Source organism: Anguilla rostrata, chromosome 12, assembly GCF_018555375.3.
Source record: "Anguilla rostrata isolate EN2019 chromosome 12, ASM1855537v3, whole genome shotgun sequence".
In the NCBI taxonomy this organism is placed as follows: domain Eukaryota; kingdom Metazoa; phylum Chordata; class Actinopteri; order Anguilliformes; family Anguillidae; genus Anguilla; species Anguilla rostrata.
The window spans coordinates 35,043,450-35,063,758 of NC_057944.1; the positions used below are offsets into that span (position 1 = coordinate 35,043,450).

The window sequence follows — 20,309 nt, forward strand, 5'->3', positions numbered from 1 at the left end:
ATTAATCTGCATTTATTGCATTTATGGAAACATTTGTTTATTCATTCATTCATTTGGGGATATGCAGGAATTCTTTCAAATGATACAGTTACCAACTCTTTAAGAGTTAACAGTATTTCAAACATGTACTTGCCCCAGGCCTTGGGAGTCTTTAAGTGCATGTTATTGCACAGTCGGTGGGGGGGGGGGGGGCAGAAGCCATGGCCGCTCTTAATAAAAAGTGCTTTTTTCACCCGCGCCTCTCCTTGTCTTCATTTCTCCGCCTTGTTCTCTCTCCTGCGGCCCGTTCCCGCCCCTGTTGCAGTGGCTCTGGTGTTTCACTGAGTCCTCACAGTTCTTGAATATTCCGTGTGTTCTTTTTCAATTCGAGAGGCATACGTACAGCAAGCCGTTCTCTCAGTTTGAAGAGAACAGTCTGCAGTTTCTGAATGTGAAATGTTTCTTCTGTGAGACGGCATCTGGGATTTGTGCGATCTGAGCTGGAGTATCTTGCAGTGAACATGTAAATATTGCCTTTCGTTCATTCATAAATCTGAATATTTTTTCCTGAAGCAATTCTGTACAACTGAGTATTCCTGTGCCTTGCTCACGACCCACCCACTCAGGATTTGAACCCGCAACCTCGCACTTACAATTCAACCTAACTCAGGAGTCTGCCTGCTTGGTCCCGGAGAGCCATAAACTCTGCTGCCTTCTGTTTTCACCTTAAAATCGGCAGCCAGTTCTGACCTGAGTAACCAGGAGACGTGAGTTAATAAATCAATTAGAGCAGCTGATTACAGTTAAGTGCAGAGTAACAATGAATACCAGCAGAGCCTGTGGCTGTGCAGGGCCAGGGTTGCATAACCCCCCTGTCCTAACTGCACCACACTGCTGCCATGTTTGACAGGAACGACCCTTATTTCTGTCACGCTTCAGCTGCCAACCCCGGACTCTGGAACAGAGCGCTGTGGCTTCCGTTCGTGAGTGAGTGAGTGGCCACAACCGGCAAACTGACGCTGCAGTGAGAGGTCCTGAACTACAACAGCAGCTCAGACACGTTGTGTCCAGTCAATTAAAAATACCATCCTTCCGGCCAACTGCACAAACACTGTTTTAAGGTCTGTATTAAGGGTGTTCAAGATAGTTGTATAAAATTAGAATAAAGAAATTCTCCTGTTTTTACCCCAATATAATAATAATAATAATAATAATAATAATTATTATTATTATTATTTGTTTACACAACTATATAATATTTATATTCATTTATCATTTTCCCTAATTGGCTTTGTCTTTGCAACTTTGCGTTATATTTCTCTATGCGGTTTTCATAGTAAAATAGTTGATAAAAAAGTACTGAATAAATGCCACATTTCACACCAGTGCAAGTGAGGAGACAAAGATAAGTTTGTAAAAAATTAGATTTTGCCTCCATCTTGTGGCCATACATATGTATTACAATTCCCTGGCTGCTGAATGCCTGTACAACGAATGCAGCACTTTTACTGCTTGCTTACGTGTAGTAAGGCAAGTCTCAAGGATCACTTGTAGAAAAACTTCTGTATGTATTCACAAAAAATAGCAAAAAGGTTATTTGCATATTTAATGCATTTTATATAGCATCCCATTAGCAATATTTATACAGGATGCTTGTATATGCAAGTGAAAGCAATATGAGAAATACTACAATATGCTTCAAATTAAACATGATTTTCTTGACTGTGAAGCAGCCTGGACAAAAACCACAAATTAAAATTGCTCCCTCAAACACATTGCTTCCCTTTGACGTCTCATTTTGCAGCGACACAAATCAAAATTTTGTTCGACAACTTCAAAAGTCAGGGGAAACAAAGGAGCTGGGTCAGTAATGCACCACATTAACGACAAAATTCAAACATGAAGTTGAAAGGAATTTTGCAGAAATTAGTCTTATGATTCTTGCAATGTGGAACACATTCCAGAGCCACTTCCTGGCCATCTGGCCCACAGTGGAATGCATCGCTGGCCAGTGTCACCCAGGGAGGGAGGGATTCAGTTAGTAAGGCTTTTCTTGCCTTATTACAAACGGCACAATGTGACCTTGGCATGTGCACAGCTGGATAGCCAACATCTGCCGAAGCGCATGCCCCCTCATCCGCCCTGAGGCAGCAAAGTGTCCTTTATGCTGCAGCGATTTTTATTATATTTTTTTAGTTTATTTTAAATTTTGAGCTTATGCTCCCCAAAACAAAAAAATTCTGGCCAGGCAATGACCTCATTGCTCTAGTCTAGAAGGCACCGTCAGCCTGCCAGCGGCTGTGTGGAATGTGCAGCTCAGCTGGTGGGCTGCCGTGTGAAATAAAATGGTGGAATGACTTCACAGATCTCAGAGGATGACTCCAGGTCCTGTGCCTTTCTGTGCTTCCAGAACTTGCCACAAGAGGGAAAGGAATTACTGCTAAGGTTAATTATAATTCCCCACTCACCATGGGGAATAGTGAAGAGTAACTGTTCTTTTTAAGATTAAACAGCTGCAACAAGTGTGTTTTTTATTTTTTATTTCACTTTGCATATAATGTACAATATGGTGGATTAAACATTTTTTGTTTTGCTCTGCCCACATAATGATTCTGTCACACACTGGTGTGACACCCCTGAGAGAGAGAGAGAGAGAGAGAGAGAGTCTGAAAGAGAGACTGTGTGTGCGTGTGTATGAGAGAGAGAGAGAGAGAGAGAGAGAACCCACACCAACACAAAATAAAATAAACAAATACATTCACCCTTCTCTCTCACGGGTTTCGGGTGAAAACAATAAATTAAAACAACAAACTAAAATAACGGAGGCAAAAGGAAGTAAAACCCAGCGAAAGCTCTTCTCGGATGGCCAACGTTTCAGCTGACCATTCTCTTTCTTCGTATTTTTCCTGGGGGAGAGACGAAACTCAAACAGACTCGCTCTCTCTGTGTGTGCTCACGGTTTCAGGCCCCGTACTGTGGAGAGGAACACACCTTTAAGCACCTGGGCTGATTGGCTAACGCGGCCCAGGTGCGTGTGCTCTCTCCACCAACAGGCGCGACCGAGAAAAAATCCGTTCCACCGGACCGAATGCTACAGATGCGGACACCAACCGTGCTTTAAAACGACAGTGAACAAACTGTATTCTAAAAAACTTTTCCTCCAAACGGTTATGCTTTCTTTCTTATGCCACCAGAATGAGCATTCAGTAGCCCTGATTAAATATGATGTATGTTTTCAAGAGCAAAGTCAGTTCTAATCGTTGTGAGACATTTCCTTGCACAAGGGACACTTCAAGGCACAAGCACGGCTGGTTAACCAGCACTGTCAGTGTAGAATAAGAAAAATAATTTGTGTGTTCTTGCCATCGTGTTGGTTCCCTAGGCCACCCCTTTGAAAACATCAACATTAGCTCTCTTAAATATTTTTACCAAGCTAACTTTAAATTCATTAGTCCTCAAGCAGTATATGAGCGGGTTTATCATGGGCGGGAGCAGGCTGTACAGCATGATGATGACGATGCGCAGGTCCTTGCTGAACCTGATGCCCACGTTGCTGGCCAGGTAGACGAAGCACCGGGGCAGGTAGTAGAGGGCGATGATGATGAGCTGGGCGCTGCAGGTGGACAGCATTTTGAGGCGGCCCTCGGTGCTGGCGATCTGGAGCACGGCCACCACGATGGAGCCGTAGGAGAACACGATGAAGGCCAGGGGCCCCAGCAGCCCCAGCATGGCGAGGATGAAGGCCGGGAAGCCGTATGGAGCCCTGTCGGTGCACGCCAGCGTTGTGATTGCGATGTGATCGCAGTAGCACTGCTCTATCTTGTTCGAGGCGCAGTAAGGCAGTGGGTAGGCCCTGATCACCATCATCAGGCAAGCGGGCATTGAGATAGTCCAGGCGGTGGCGCAGAGAACGCACAGGTTGAAGTTCGTCATGATCATGGGGTACCTGAGAGGGTGGCATATCGCCACGTACCGATCCAGAGCCATCAACAACAGTATAACGGAAACTATAGTTCCGAAATAGTGCACAAAGAACATCTGGACGAAGCAGGCCATGAATGAAATGGCTCCTGCCTGAAACCAGTACCTGGCAATGATCTTGGGCAGAGTGGTGGTGCTGAACAGAAGGTCCAGCACGACCAAGTTCAGAATGATGAGGTACATGGGTTTGTGGAGACTGCGGTCCTTGGCGAACAGCAGGAGAAAGACCGCATTTCCCAGCAGAGTGCAGACGTACACCAGGAACATGACTGCGGACGCCAGGCCGTAGTACTCGGGGTGGAGTCCAGGGAAGCCCACGATGTCAAACTCAGTCACTGCGCTGCCGTTTCCCTCTGACATGGTGAGCCAAAGTCCACTGAAAATGCCCCACCTGGAGAACTGTGTTTTTGACAATACTAAAATGTCAAAAAACTTAACTTCAAAACACTCAAACAATTTATACAATGAAACCTTTGTAAATATCAAGGAACCATTGGAATCGGTGTTATTTACATAAAACATTAAACATTTTCATATAAATCAAAGAGACTCCATAGCATTTGCAATACCTACCATTCAACATTTAGCCCCAGCTGACCACAATTGACAGGGAATGAACTAACCAGTCAAACATACATACGCACATTTAAGAACTATTGTTTTTTACAAATGCTAATAATCCATAGCCATAATTGAATTTCATAAATATGCTATGCCTTTTCCTCAGTTAGTACTTACTTGTGAGGACAGCTAGACCCAGTGTACAATCCAACGTGTTTACATGCACTGCATATTTATAGTCCCTTTTGCTCCCCTGACCAAAGAGACAGACTTGTAACCACGGATAGTCTCTACTGAGCACAGACACACCAGAGGAATAATTAAGATCTAAGGGTTTTTGTAACTGCAGTGTAAAATTAAATCATTGTTCTTATACAAGTTATACCAATCACTTTAATTCTAAACTTGGTTTATTGGCTTGAAATCTGTACTGATTTATAGGGCACATCAATCTGAATAAAACTAAACTTTAATGTGTCAATTGAATAAAAAATATAAAAATGTGGTATATGGTATGGTAGAGGGTTACGTGGATGATTGTGGGAGAAAGTTCGGTGCTGATTGAAAGTTTGGAGCGGACTGATTGGTGCTATAGCAACGAATATAATTTTCAATATTTAAACACCCATCATACTTGGCCACATTGCCATACACACAGACCAATGCCATCAGATTGCACTTCTCACAAGCAACAAGCATTTGTCTTTTGTACTGTTGCAACTAATTTTCACTATTTTGAATACATTTAAAACACATAAACCACATCTCCTAGAGTGATTGATCAATTTGCACAAAGCTTGCTCAGATTCATCCAGTTCTCTTCAAAAATTATATATAGTTATGCAAAGGTAGTATAGTAATTTTGGCTACAATGTTAAATTGTGGTATTTATGCACAAATTATGTATTTTACTGTAATTAATTATATACTTGGTTTATTGGCTTGGAAACTTTGAGTTGTAGGGCACATGAACCCAAAAAAAAAAAAGAAAAAGATTTGTATGGTGCACAGGTGTGGGCAAGGAGGGCCAAATCTGTTTCTGGATTTCATTCAAACTTCTGCTCTTAATTATTGAGCACTTCATATTTTAATTACATTTCCTGATAAGTTCATGCAGGAACAGCTGAAGTCTGTTCCTCTGTCCCGACATGAGACATCTTATGGTCTAATTATAGACCATTAAACCATCACCTAATAATTACACAGCAACGTGAAAGAATTTGACACACACCGGTGGAATGAAAGATTCTGTGACACACGACCCAATGCTGCCATGTTGGTAACATGAAATACTTGTGACTACAATGGGAAGAGCACTTTGCCCAATTAGTGCTTTTTTTTATTTCAAGAAAGTGACTCCTGTACAACAAGGAAAATGGCAACTGGGCCATTATCTGTTTATTAAGCAAAAAGAACGCAAAACAAAACAATAAAACACAAAATGAAAACTGGCAGCCAAACTAAGACTCAGTAAGCACACAACCAGCAGCAAAACAAAGCTAATGAGAACCTGCAAGATACGATTCAAGCTGGCCATCCATGTCTAGGCAGGTGGCTGCCCGGGACCACAACTCTTCCTGGCACCAGAACAGGACCTTTTCTCCTAACCAGCGGTACACATTTCAGTAGCAACTGGGATGTAAGGCAGATTAAAGGCACCTAAACTCTCACTTTCATGGGAAAGTGAAGGGCAACCAATGGAATATGGGCCACATAACTGAAGTTTAAAAAAAAAAAAAAATAATAAAATAAAATAAAATGAATGAATAAATAAATAAAATGTTGGTGCAATTTGGGGCCAAAGCTACATTCTAGGTCCAGGTCCAGCCCTGGAAATTTCAAAGAAACCACAATGGGCCTCAGAAGTACTGTTGTCGTCCCCTTCTGGATTGGCACAATTTTCAGATCAAAAAATTAGAAGGTCAATGGAGAGATTAATGTCGTATTCATAATTCCTTCAAAATAATTCATGACATTTGGACATTTTTGTACTCCTATTAACTGAAATCTTTTTTCAGTCCAGTTCTAAAAGTAACAAGAAGTAACAAGAAGATTTCCCAGTGTCACTTGGGAAATGTTGCCTGAATGACCTCATTTCTCAACAAATGTTTTTGTATCTTTAACCAGCTGTGATCTGTGACCAGCCAGAAGCCAGGTCTCACTGGTCTTACATCGGCACTGGCAAGCGGGTATATGACTAAATATGTCATTATCAGACATTAAGATAAATAAACACTTTTCACCTTCTGTTTATTTATTTTTTTATTTTGATTTTAATTAGTAGTTTTGTATTTTAATAAATGAATCACTCCAATTAAACAGTGCTTTGCATTGACAGATGTCCATTTTTATCTATGCACAACACTGTGACACACAGTCATCATCCCTGTTCACGCCTCCTACAAAGTGCCCTTGGGGTTTGACCTGCGATGCAGACGACGGTCCGGCATCAGAATCAACAAACATGTACGCCGTAGCTGAACGCCGTCCCGAGATCCCCAGAAACAAGCCTGCCGTGTAATGGTGATTAACCTGGGCCTCCAGGGAGGCCCTCAGGGACATGATCCAAAGCAGAGAGGCAACCCTGCTCACGGGGGGGGGGCACCACTGGGGATTTTTGGGCCCCGTGAGAAGATCTCACATTGGTCCCTAGCACTCCAGGCCACCTCGTCCCTGCTGATGTCAGCAGGAACTCCCCTGGAGACTACTCCCCCTGAAACAGGCCTGCTCCACGCCTGTCTGCACACTGGGTGAGGCTACACACACACAGACACACACACACCACACACACACACACACACACACACACAGGCACTGAATGTTGAATGGTGTGTGGGCCGTGTGAGGAATTAATGACCTCTACTGTGTATAATCCATAGACGTGCATGTTTAACCAGAGAGACAAGCACAACCTTCAGCGAACCTATGCTTGTGAAGTCCCAGAAGTAAGCCTGTACTGCGCATGCTGAGGGCAAAACACTGGAACTCCCATTAAAGTGAATGGGGAATATCAGATCTTTGAAGGAAAAATAAAACTTCCCCCAATGGTTTTCTAACTCGAATGAAGGATCGTTACATTACATATGAAAAGCAGATCTTTATGATTACCATTTCTGCTGCTGGTGCGGGAATCAATGCTGTAACGCTGGATACGGCTGATGACACTGACCATGAGCGTAACGGTAGTACATAGTAAAAAAAACAAAAAAAACACGGCCTCTCTATAGTTAGAACATTACAGACACAGGTTGTTGGCTAATGACACACCTAGCACAGGCTCATGTGGCTGTAAAATAAGTATTTTTTTAAAATATACACTGCCTTTGCTTCTTTAACATAATGTGTATAGTATTAGCTATTCCCCAAATCTCTTTCACCTTGAGCACATGACAACTGTCCTGATTTTATGACAATTGTGTCAACATAGCACCTAATTCTTTTTGAAGTCAGACGCTTGTGAACATTTGAACAGTGCGAAGGGGGATTTCTCTTTCGAGTCAATGATATTTTATTGGCTGCTGTGCAAATAAAAATTAAGCACACTTTCGTTTTTCACTATAAATTTATTCAAGCAGTTTAAGAGTGAGCTATGACATGCTGATGTGTAATACCACTGTATGGACTACTAATATTTCTCCTCACAGAGAAAAAGAAAATGTAATTATCATCATTATCACAAAAAGTGAATAAAGATACATTGTTGTGTTCATTTTTGCATTACATTTTATTTGAAGATTGTTAAATAATACAGATTAGTAAGTTTGCATGTAGGCCTATTTTACATGTATCAAAAAACTGCACACACCATTATTACAATTAGTAGGCTGTAACTGCAGAATTGCTGACTAAATCAGATAGAAAGCCAGCTAAGCCTACACAGGGTATTTGTATGAAGCTGAATGGCAAAAGGCAGTTTGAGTCATCTGTAAAAAGTCTGACAATATCATACTTGGGTATAGAACTTGAGATATGAGAGTCTCCAAAACAACATGAGGCAAAAGAGAGCAGAAAGTTGGGAACTGAATTCATGAGGTGCAACGGTCACAAAAAGCCAAAATTATTTAACGTGGCAAAATTTAGACTGCATTTGCCCAAAGCGAATAAACTACACCGACAAAGAGGAAAAGTTGTCTCACTGACAGGAAACAGGCAGATGCTTAACTGGAGGGTCACTGCTCAAGACCCCAAAATTATGAGTGCCCCCACCCCCCCCAAAAAAAAAAAAAAAAAACCCAACAAGATGTGGTTATAAAATGTATATTCTTAAAAAAACAGGCCAACTGCAAAACATTATCTGCAGTAATAATACTGACACAAAATGAAGGGCCAGACCCATGTAGAAAAATAGCCAAGAGGAAAAATGTACGTGTCATACGCTGGTGTGTGACACCCCAGGGGAGTGATGCGGCAGTTTCGCAAAACATTGGTGTTTGCCGCATGGAGAGAGAGAGAGAGAGAGAGAGAGAGAGAGCCCCCACACCAACACAAAAAAACAAATAAATGAACGGCTTCACCCTTCCCCCTCACAGGTTCCAGGCAAAACAATAAACTAAACCGAATCAAAATATCAAAGAAAGCAAAATCGAGCAACAGTTTTTTGGCTCGCCGCTGGCCAGATTTTCACCTGACCAGCTCCTCCAGCTTTTCAGCGGCAGTCTGCTTTCTCTGTCTCAAAGTTCTCTGACCAACAAAACTAAAACTAAAACAAAAAACCAAACAAAACTGAAACAGACTCGCTCTCTCAGTGTGTGCTCTCGGTCTCAAGCCCAAACTGTGGCGAGGACCACACCTTTAAGCACCTGGGCTGATTAGCTAACGCGGCCCAGGTGCGTGTGCTCTCTCCACCAGCCGGCGCAGCTGAGACCAATCCGCTTCTCCAGCGGACTGAATGCTACAGTCTGGTGTCCACTCAATTGAATTGTAGCTAGCTCCTTATTCCACCAGGGAATAAGTTCCATTTCTTGACTTATTGAGTTCAATAATGTGCCATCTAGCTTATAGTAGCTGTAAAATTACTGTACCTATTTATTAAAATAAAGAGCACTATTTTTAAGCCAAGTATATGTCATAATCTACAGCCATCAATAGCCTATTTTTTTGTAAAGGCCTCTTTTGGTAAATGTTTCATCAGATGGTGATTAACAAACATCACAGCCTTTCATGTTTTTGCATCATATGATACTTGTGAAACCAACCAGATGAATTACATATATGATAGGTTAGAGTTATTTAAAATATTTTAAATGTTTTTTATAACTTTTCTTTGGCTTCTTCATTTGACATTTTTGCTTCATAAAAAGCAGCAATGTCAAATGATGTTGGTAGCTGTTGGAACAAAATGGGATCTTGTAGTCCCCACTTTGCATGTTCCATTTGTGATGACATCACATTACTCGATGAAGAATTGACAACTTAAAATTCTGTATTAATTTATATCTTAAGACAGCACTACGATGTTTGTGTTTTCTTTTACTCCTTACATTTGGTTTCAAAGACACATACTGTGTCTTGATGTAATGAGTAGGCCTACACCCTTTAACCCAATAAGTTCAAAATGCACACATTAAAACATTTACATGTTCTCTGAATTGAATGAAAATATTTTCTTTTCTCAATAGAATTCACATTGGGTACACAGAGAAGATGTCTTCTGATGAGTTTTATTCATATTTAAGTGATGCATCCTTGTGACGGGATGTAAAACGTTGCTAGGGAACTAACAATAAAAGTCCCCTCCTTGTGGAAACTGCTGCAGTTGTGCCCGCTTCAAAGTACTGCACAATTTGGCAGTAGTAGTTTCTCCAACCTGCAAAATGGCATATATTGACCTTTTCTGAGGGAAAAAAAAGACACAGTGAATATCTAAATAATCGAATTCCGTTGATTTAGTTGCAAAGAGTAGAGATATTTGGTCTCTGCACGTGCACCCTCTGTCCCCTGAATTTTTTCAGCAAGACCTGCTTCACCTCCGTAGTCCTCAAGCAGTATATGAGCGGGTTTATCATGGGCGGGAGCAGGCTGTACAGCATGATGATGACGATGCGCAGGTCCTTGCTGAACCTGATGCCCACGTTGCTGGCCAGGTAGACGAAGCACCGGGGCAGGTAGTAGAGGGCGATGATGATGAGCTGGGCGCTGCAGGTGGACAGCATTTTGAGGCGGCCCTCGGTGCTGGCGATCTGGAGCACGGCCACGATGATGGAGATGTAGGAGAAGACGATGAACCCCAGCGGCACGAGCAGCACCACCATGGCGCCAATGAAGGCCGGGAAGCCGTATGGAGCCCTGTCGGTGCACGCCAGCGTTGTGATTGCGATGTGATCGCAGTAGCACTGCTCTATCTTGTTCGAGGCGCAGTAAGGCAGTGGGTACGCCCTGATCACCATCATCAGGGGGACGGCCTTCGAGATGATCCAGGCGGTGGCGCAGAGAACGCACACGTTGAAGTTCGTCATGATCATGGGGTACCTGAGAGGGTGGCATATCGCCGCGTACCGATCCAGGGCCATTATGAACAACACGAAGGAGTTGACGCTTCCGAAATAGTGCACAAGGTACATCTGGACGAAGCAGGCCATGAATGAAATGGTTCCCGCCCCAAACCAGTACCTGGCGATGATCTTGGGCAGGGTGGTGGTGCTGAACAGAATGTCCGACACGACCAAGTTCAGAATGATGAGGTACATGGGTTTGTGGAGACTGTGGTCCTTGGCGAACAGCAGGAGAAAGACCGCATTTCCCAGCAGAGTGCAGACGTACACCAGGAACATGACTGCGGACGCCAGGCCGTAGTACTCGGGGTGGAGTCCAGGGAAGCCCACGATGTCGAACTCAGTCACTGCGCTGCCGTTTCCCTCTGACATGGTGAGCCGCAGTCCTCTGAGAAGGCCCCACCTGGAGAACTGAACGATGATGCTACTGCAGAGAGGTGGCAGAATTAATTTACAGCAGAATGTAAAAAAGAGAAAAACAACAACAACAACAACAACAAACAGACTTTCAATTCTAATTTTATTTAGGAATCCTCTTTTTTCTTCTATTTGACTGGAACGACCTTTACTTTTCATTGTGGGTCGTCCATGTTATTCAACATGCTAATACAATGGTGCATTTTCAAATAATAAAAAAAATGTTTTTTATATTTAAAGTAGCTTACAATTGCAGTAAGCTGTATTAAATTGGCAAATCTAACCGGCCTTTATGTTACCTATGTAACATTTTCAGTAATGACTGAGGACCCAGTGCAATGACGGGATCCGCATTACACATCATCTGTGTTGCTGATATAGGCCAGTAACCATCCACCCTCAATACACTTAAGAGTTCCTGTGTGTGTTTTCTCTCCTTCAAACGTAAATTTTTACAACGAAGTCCGTCACATCTTTCATCTGATATAACAGCATTATGTTAGGCTACTTTTCATTATTTGAATGGAAGACAAAAATGGCTATTATACCCAAGATATCAGTGTCTACAAAAAGAAGCACTGAAGGACTGATGCATACAGTACAACAACAAGCAGCCTGATTGCTGGACAGATCTGAGCAGAGGACCCAATGAGAGCACAGTAATGAAAAAGTGTGAAAGTGCTCACTAGGCGTGTGCACCTCAGGCTTCACGACGGTAGGGTATGACTTTGATACTTCGGGCAATGGTTCGGTATTTGCCACAAATTGTCACGAATTTTGCTACGATACGATCCGATATAGTAGAAAGCGATCAATGTATTTGGTCCTTCTAATCAGGATAGGAAACATAACATTTTTTTTAAAGGGGGCAGTTTTTGCCCCCACTGACTGCAATCAGGGGCATTTTAAAAATAAACTGAAATATACAAAATAACATTTCAGTTTTGTGGAAAACAGTAGTATATATATATATATATATATATGGGCAATTGGCATCAATACCAGTAAAAACTACACATGGTGGAGGAGAAGATTGTGGCCTCACTGGATTTCTAATCACAAAGTGATCCATAGTAGCTATGAGGTGGGCGACGAGGTCGGTCGGAAGTGATGATCAGGTTGAGTATGAAATGTAAAGAATAACGATGGCAGGGTCGCTAGAGAGCAAACCGCTGTAAGATTATCGACATTTAAGTATTTTGCTATGAAATAAAAATGTATTCATAAAAAAATACACATATTTTCATAACGTTACATACAATGTGCTCACTAGTATAGTGGCGGTGTACTTCCACTGGCTAACGAAGTGGAAGTTACCAGTGGAGAGTTTGGCATTGAAATCAGGCATTGGATTTACTGCAGAAGGTTCACAAAATTCAACCTGTTCTTCCCTGTGCATGTCTTTATCCCCCGGCCAGATGGAAATTTCCCAAACGAAAAGAGAGTAACCAAACTCTTATCAGAATTTACTAGTAATTAGCTGATGTCTGTGGCCATATTCTGTCGGATGTATGTGTGCATACACAGGATTGTGAATGACCAGACGTTAATCAAGGACCTGAAAATCAGATGGGTCATATTTCAGTGTTACAAAAAAAAAAAAACATATATTAAATTCACTTAGATTTTCTGATCCAAAGTCAGACTCAAGCTAGTGTTAAACGTTGAAAGTTTTGACACCTGGTTTCAGCACTCATAAAAGCATACCGGTAAAAGGACAGTCATCATAAAGCTTAAATATAGTTCTCTGAAGTCAATCTTTAAAAAAAAAAAAAAAAACAAACAAACAAAAAACTGTCAAGCATTAGTCAAGTACCTAAAATTTGAGAATGTAACTACACATTAGCTACATGACTAGCTACAAAATCATGATCATACAACTTCTGACTGTTTATTAAAATGCTTTAATAAAACTGAAATCGTAACAATACAAGTAAACATAAGCACTTGCATAGGGAGGACTGAGAATTAAGAGATGCATTTACCACAGAAAGAGAGGAGTTCCTTTCCAGATTAATCCGGCTGGGCAGGAACAGTGTGCAGTGTGCAGTGGCAGGTGTCGTGTAACTGCTGGCTTTGACAACACTTTTTAAGAAGGCCTCATTATGCAGGGCCAGTTTCAGAGGTGTGACTCTATCCTTATGACACCCGTGACCCAAGGGACAATTCGCATTTTACAAAAAAAAAAAATACAGCCTATAGCCTCTCTCTCTCTCTGTCTTGTTTTGGCTCTGTAGTCCAGCACATTGGATTCAAAATGAAACTATATATATATATATACACACACACACACACACACACACACACAGAGACCGCATGCACCCATGTGTTTGTCTGCCTGTGTTTCCAATTTGCGTTCCATATTTAACATTTTGTCTCAATTTGGACCATGCAGTTAAATTCATAGATCTGTGGCAGACATGCAACTTCCATTTAGTTCACACACAGAGCACAGACAAGCATGAGATCCTCTTCTAAGTGTGTACTCCCAGTTGGGATTTCCTCTTTGGGAAGAGGAAAGCACTCTCATCAGTGCATTTGCTTGTAACAAAAGAAACAGGAAATTTGATGCGTATGATCCAATATATCGTCAGTCAGTGACATATATAAAAACAGAAAATATCTCTGTCCTGATTAATTATACTTTTTCAGATTTCCTGTCATTGAAACTCACTCCAATCTATTTCACATCTGACATTCCTGATAATAAAAAGTGGATTTTGAAACTTACTTTAAAACAAAAGATAGAAAGGGCATGTCTAGTTTATACTTAGCATGCATCATTTATTTGAAAAAACAAAAAAGGTTAAATTGTATTTTTGTCCATAAATATGAAAGTTGCCCAGTAAATACAACATCATTGTTTGACTCCAAACATGTAAACGAGAAATTACAGGAGGCAATCATTCATAACTATATATCTAACACAAATTATGTTTCTTCCACACTGTGTTTTTGTAACAATAGATTTGTTACAGGTTTTTTCAGCTCTCAAATTACATTGTTTTTTTATTTTTTTAAAAAAGAGTCTCAGGTGTAGGGTGTCCACGAAGCTCTTAATTACACCGCTGATTAGTGCCAGCTCCATACAAACATTCGTGCTGGAAGACTTGTCATCAGGACTGACAGGAAGAGCGGGGGGGAAAAAGAACAAAGACCTTGGAGAATACTGACAGAGCCCAGCTTGTTAAGAGTGTGGAGCCAATGACTGTAGGCCAAGCGCTACAGAACGGTCTCAGGTGGTTTTCATGCTGGATCCATGTTGACCCGCCGCTTCAGTTCAGCATCTTTGTGTCAACAACAACAAAAAAACAAAGACTTAACATGTTTTAATTGCTTTGGCCTATGCAGCCTCAGCAAAGTCAGAAAGTGCAGAGATGAAAAATGTACTGCACGCCTGTTTGCCTAGCTGTTTGCTTGGCTTAGTGACATGAAAGTCATAAAAAGCTGATAGTTTTAATTAAATGTGGCAACACAAAAAATAAATGCCCTCCACAGACATTAACGGTTGTTTTATATCAAATCTGCTGCATTTTAAAGAAGGAAAAACACAAATATACGAATACTGGGTAATTGCCGGTTTGACACCAGTCCATTCGCCAGTATAAATTATTCCTGAGGCGTATTTTTATTTTATTTTTTAAATTTGCTGCATGCTCTATTGAAAATGGGTTTTCTAATGAGGAAACCTTGTTTTGTACATTGCTATTGCACTTTTATTATGTTGGCCTTTTGTTGGAAAATGCGCACTTAAAAACCGTGACATAAGCATGACTTCATATTGAGATAAGCCTTGAAATGCTGTTCCAAAGAAAACGGTGCTTTCTGTTTTTTCTGATTCACATTGTCGGCAAAACAAAAAGCACCATTTGCTTCTGAACACAAATTCAAGGCTTGTTTCAACATATTTTTGCTTGCATCACAGATGCTGATGAGACAGGTAATTTTGTTATATGATAGCTTTAGTAATAGTAATATCCGTAAATAATTGAGAATTTTTGTTGCACTACAGTACTTGAATGACAATATTCTTTCCCATTTCTTCATCAAGTACTATAAACAGCTGAAATCAGAAATCAAAATTCAAAAATCTAAAGAATTTAAATCAGATTACAGAACAAACACAAACCCCACCTGCAATAGGAAAATGCATAAACTGAATCAAACATGTTTTTAAAATATGAATGTAGACTATTTCTAAAAAATAAAAATACATATCTCAAAAATGATTTAAGTAAAAACAGAAATAAATATGATAATTTTTCTGAAACTCAAAGCTCATGTTTTGACAACATGTATAGACTTTTTGTTTGTTTATTTTGTCAGGTTTTTTTCCCCCTTAATCACATTTAGCAAATAATCTGTTGGATAAAATGTTTATAATAATCTGTTATATACTTTAATAATATTATGAACAATTTTCAGCATGGTGAAACTTACATATAAAAATATAATGAATATGATGCATAACCACATTTTAGTGTTAAATTGCGTATGTGAAAAGTTTCAGCTCAAATATTTTTCCTCACTTTCTTTGACCAAGCAGAGCACCTTACCAGCTAGCTCTGGGACTCACAGGTCTGTGTGTGTGTGTGTGTGTGTGCATGTATGTGGGCGCCTGAGTGTGAGACGAATGGTAAAATTGTCACTGTTATTATAAAGCAAATTTGCTGGTGATCATTTAAAAACAAAAACGGGGTCTTGGGGGACGTGTCCTGTTAAGACTTGGGTGAGATGACAGAGCCCCTAAACACGCCCTGCAGGCGACCCCGAATGTCCTTGTTTTTCAGGCAGTAGATGTACGGGTTGACCAGCGAGGGGCCGAGCGTGGAGCAGATGATGAGCCCGTTCCGAGTCGAGATGGTGAGAACGAGACCGACGCGGGTGACGACGATCAGCAGGAACTTGGGAACGAAGAAGCAAACCACCACTATCAGGTGACTGGAGCAAGTGTTGAACACTTTCCTCTGGTCTTTGGCGGAGGACAGCTTCACCACTTCGTACACGATCTTCACGTAGGAGAAGACGATCAGAAAAAAGTTGCCGACGAGCACGACGGTGAACACGACGGACGCCGTGTTGAAGTAGTAAGCTGGATCCACGCAGGCTGCCCTGACCAGGCTCGCGTATTCACAAAAGCAATACTGGAGCACGTTCGTCCGGCAGAAGGGCAGGTAGCCCACGAATCCCGTGAACGTCCCAGAGACGGCACAGCCGATTGCCCAGGTGAAAGCGATGAGCGAAAACACACGAGCGTTCGTGAGGATGCTCTGGTACCTGAGGGGGTTGGAAATTGCGACCAGGCGATCGTACGCCATCAGGGCAATGGTGAACGGCTCCATGGTGGTTCCCAAGTGGAACAGGAAGTGCTGTAAAATGCACAGCCCGAACGGCACCGTCCTGTCCTCGCCCAGTAGCACATTAAGCATGGTCACGCTAATGCTGCTAGTGTAGAGGATGTCCACCAGCGCCAGCGTGCAGATGAAAAAGTACATGGGGGTGTGCAGCGGCTTGCTGAGGGTTATGACGCCGATGTTGGCGAAGCTGCCCAGCAGAATGAGAGACAGGGTGATGAGTATGGCCGCTCCCACCAGCTTCTGGTGCGGCACGTCGTCCAGTCCGACGATGACGAACTCGGACGCCACGAACGCGGTTTTATTGAGGGTCTCCATTTTATCTAGAAAAAAAAACGGTGAAAAGTGAACTTACAAAGATAGTAAGTGCCAAGATGTTCACTGTTAACATGTTCACCATTGTCGAGGAAGACCACTGCACATACTTTGATCATATGAAGCCAAGTCCAATTTAACAGTAAAAAAATTAAATGATACCGATAGAAGGTATGAAGAGCAACAATAAAATGTCACATTGGTCAAGTTTACATCGGAACTGAAAGAAGATGTACTCACCAGGGTGGAGCTCGGTGCATCTGAACTTCAGTTACCGTGCTCACAGTTTTATAGGCTGAATGCTCCACAGCGACACAAGACACAAGGAATCGGTGCCACAGAGGCTAGAAAAAAAAGAATACCCCCATGACGTTGGCTAATGCAACTACTTTTAGGGGATTACGTATGCAGTCTTAATTGTACTCAAAGATAGCACCTGCAGTGATGCAAGACTTCAAGGACGCTGTGTTGGACCATTCCTTTCTTCTATTTTTAACAATGACTTGGTTTCTTCTGTCAGCAAGGTGAGGATTAATTGAAATATGTTTAATTTTTCGAATCCAGCAGTTTTATAATGCCTCACTTATCTAACATGTAAAATATATTTATTTGATTTCATTTGGTAATTATTATCAAGGATATCAATTATCCATTAAATCGCCAAATTCACTGGTACGCAAAGCAAACTGTTGGATCAACCTTTTCCCAAATTGCACAACTCACAACCACGTGAAAGTTCAGAAATTTATTTAGTTACAACAAATATTCACATCTAATCTAAAGACGAGGTTCAACTACCTTAAAACAATTAACAACGGTTACAGACATGGGCAGCCACGCAAGAAATGAATGAAAGGAGATACCAAACCACAGCCTTTTTGGTCCAAAAATTCACAAACTATCCTCTATTCCTAAACTGGATCTATACATGTCTGTGGAACCCACACAACAGGTTGACAAGGCCAATAAGCTATTTTTATTAGTCTTTTGAGTTCAGACGATTCATTACATTACATTACATTACAGGCATTTAGCAGACGCTCTTATCCAGAGCGACTTACACAACTTTTACATAGCATTTTTACATTGTATCCATTTTATACAGCTGGATATATACTGAAGCAATGCAGGTTAAGTATCTTGCTCAAGGGTACAACGGCAGTGTCCTTTCCCGGGAATCGAACCTGCGACCTTTCGGTTACAAGTCTAGTTCCTTACCCACTGTGCTACACTCCGTCCTACGTTCAAACCCCCAGCCCGACCTGTTCACAAACAGTTTGTAAACATCCAACCAGTTTGCAGACCTACCCCTGTCTGCAGTTAGTCCAAATATCACATGGTTGGTTGTATCACGGTCGTGTCTAGATTTGGGATGCAGGAGATTTCAGGAAGTGTTGTCTGATCCGACAGGTTTGCCACGATAGAACAATTTAATCGCACCTTTCTCCTTCTTCCAAGGAGGCAAGATGGACCTCATTTTGTTCAACATACTATGGATAAATCGTTTGGACAGAAAGGTAGCCCAATGAAATACGGGGAATCTAGCAAAGTTAGCTAGCTACCAAATGTTACCCATTTCCCTATTTTTTATAGGGTAGTTTCCCCATCTTTTATTTGGCCACCTTTCAGTCCAACTATCCTTAGTTCAGACTTTTTAAAAATGTATTCTATCATGGCAAACCTATCAGTAGGACAAATCACCTGTATATTATTTTTGGTATAGGGTAGCCTCATAGAATGGTGTAAGAACTAGGAAGGAACCGTGGTCATGGAGTTCCATCAGCCCTATTTAATCTGGTACTTTCCAAGTGGCGCCATCACAAGATGGCTCCCACAGCCTGGAAATAGTATTATCGAATAACTCTGCCGTGAATTTCCTATGAGTGCTGTACAAATTCATCAAGCTCACACCAGCGTGAATTCAGTGCCAAAAGCTCACACTATGGTATACAATAGACGCAGGCAATAATGTGTGTTTCCTGGATCCAAAAATATTCTAGACTGAACCGAAAAGAGAAAAACATGATCAAAAACCACAAGTCCAATTGCTTTGACTAGGCACACTGATCTCTGATTGATTAAGAATAAAACTTATGATATTTGTAACAGGATCACGGGACGACCGTAGTTGTGTCCCAGTTTCATCATGACAAGTTCTAGCCCCATTGTAGTTTCAGTTTCGTCTTCAAACCACTGAGCTACATAAGTTAGCTCGCAAATAACCTAGAGTTAAGTAGCGCACTAGCTACATAATGTTAGCTAACAGTATGCTAGCTTAGCTAACTAGTTGCAATTGCTATTGTGTAGTTATCAGATGCATAATCATAAAATGGTTTCAAATGCCTGATGTGTGTAATATTTCTGAGGACAGACTTCACATCTCATGCTAAGTGTTGCTTGACTATGTAGCTTGATGATGAAAAGTATCGTATTGATATCGGCCTATTTACTGAAGGGGGTAAAATTTCTAGCATGTTGGCTAAATAGGTCAAGCCTGCTTTGTTCACACAGCCTATAACCAACGTATGAAATGTACTCAAATGTTAAATGACCAAACAACCCATCCACTAAGAACCAAACAGCTAACTAAACAATTATTTAGTAACTATTTGGAGCCGATTTCTCCAGTTTTGCGGCGGTATTCTGGAATGAATGCGGCATTGAAAACTAATCGTCAAAATGAACCAGCCTGGGCCTGTCTCTCTGTTGTGATCTAAACAGGTTTGTGTGGTTAATAATCATCCTCATGGAAATTTACATAGGTTAACCGCTATGGAGGAGGTTTCCTATGGAGAGAGATTAGTATTATTGACAAATGTGTGTATCTCTCTACAACATTCAGACTCTCCATAGTTACCCACTTGCAATAAGTTTAGACAATTCCAATTGAAAAAATGCTGCAATGTGCGGGTTAGACTGTACCAGTAAAACATGTCAGTCATAATAAGGTAAGCAGTGACTGAGGTGATTTTAAGATAGCCTATAATCAATCAATCTATCAACAAGATCATAGTTTATTCTGTCAATAAGTGACATTCCAGGGACCCTATACTTGCAACACAGGTTACTTTTTGGCTGGACCGCAACAGCGGGGCCAGCCCTACAAACGCGAATGTCTGTGACTGAGTGATGAAGTTACACCATTGGTCGGCCGAGTTATGAAGTTACACCATTGGTCGGCCGGTCCAGCCATATACTAGGTTTTCACCTG

At 41.4% G+C, this 20,309-nt stretch overlaps 3 protein-coding genes across 3 annotated transcripts; all 3 read right to left on the reverse strand.

Annotated features, from left to right (window-relative positions):
* Positions 1 to 2,529: 2,529 nt before the first annotated feature.
* Positions 2,530 to 4,450, reverse strand: LOC135236130 (olfactory receptor 2AT4-like). Its single transcript, XM_064302333.1, has one exon. The coding sequence runs from the start codon at positions 4,318 to 4,320 to the stop codon at positions 3,358 to 3,360; it is 963 nt and encodes a 320-aa protein (XP_064158403.1). The 5' UTR covers positions 4,321 to 4,450; the 3' UTR covers positions 2,530 to 3,357.
* A 3,202-nt stretch (positions 4,451 to 7,652) lies between these two features.
* Positions 7,653 to 11,432, reverse strand: LOC135236554 (olfactory receptor 2AT4-like). The gene has a single exon (XM_064303006.1). The coding sequence runs from the start codon at positions 11,382 to 11,384 to the stop codon at positions 10,407 to 10,409; it is 978 nt and encodes a 325-aa protein (XP_064159076.1). The 5' UTR covers positions 11,385 to 11,432; the 3' UTR covers positions 7,653 to 10,406.
* Positions 11,433 to 14,192: 2,760 nt separating this feature from the next.
* Positions 14,193 to 17,101, reverse strand: LOC135236862 (olfactory receptor 10G4-like). The gene has a single exon (XM_064303443.1). The coding sequence runs from the start codon at positions 17,099 to 17,101 to the stop codon at positions 16,148 to 16,150; it is 954 nt and encodes a 317-aa protein (XP_064159513.1). The 3' UTR covers positions 14,193 to 16,147.
* Positions 17,102 to 20,309: the final 3,208 nt, after the last annotated feature.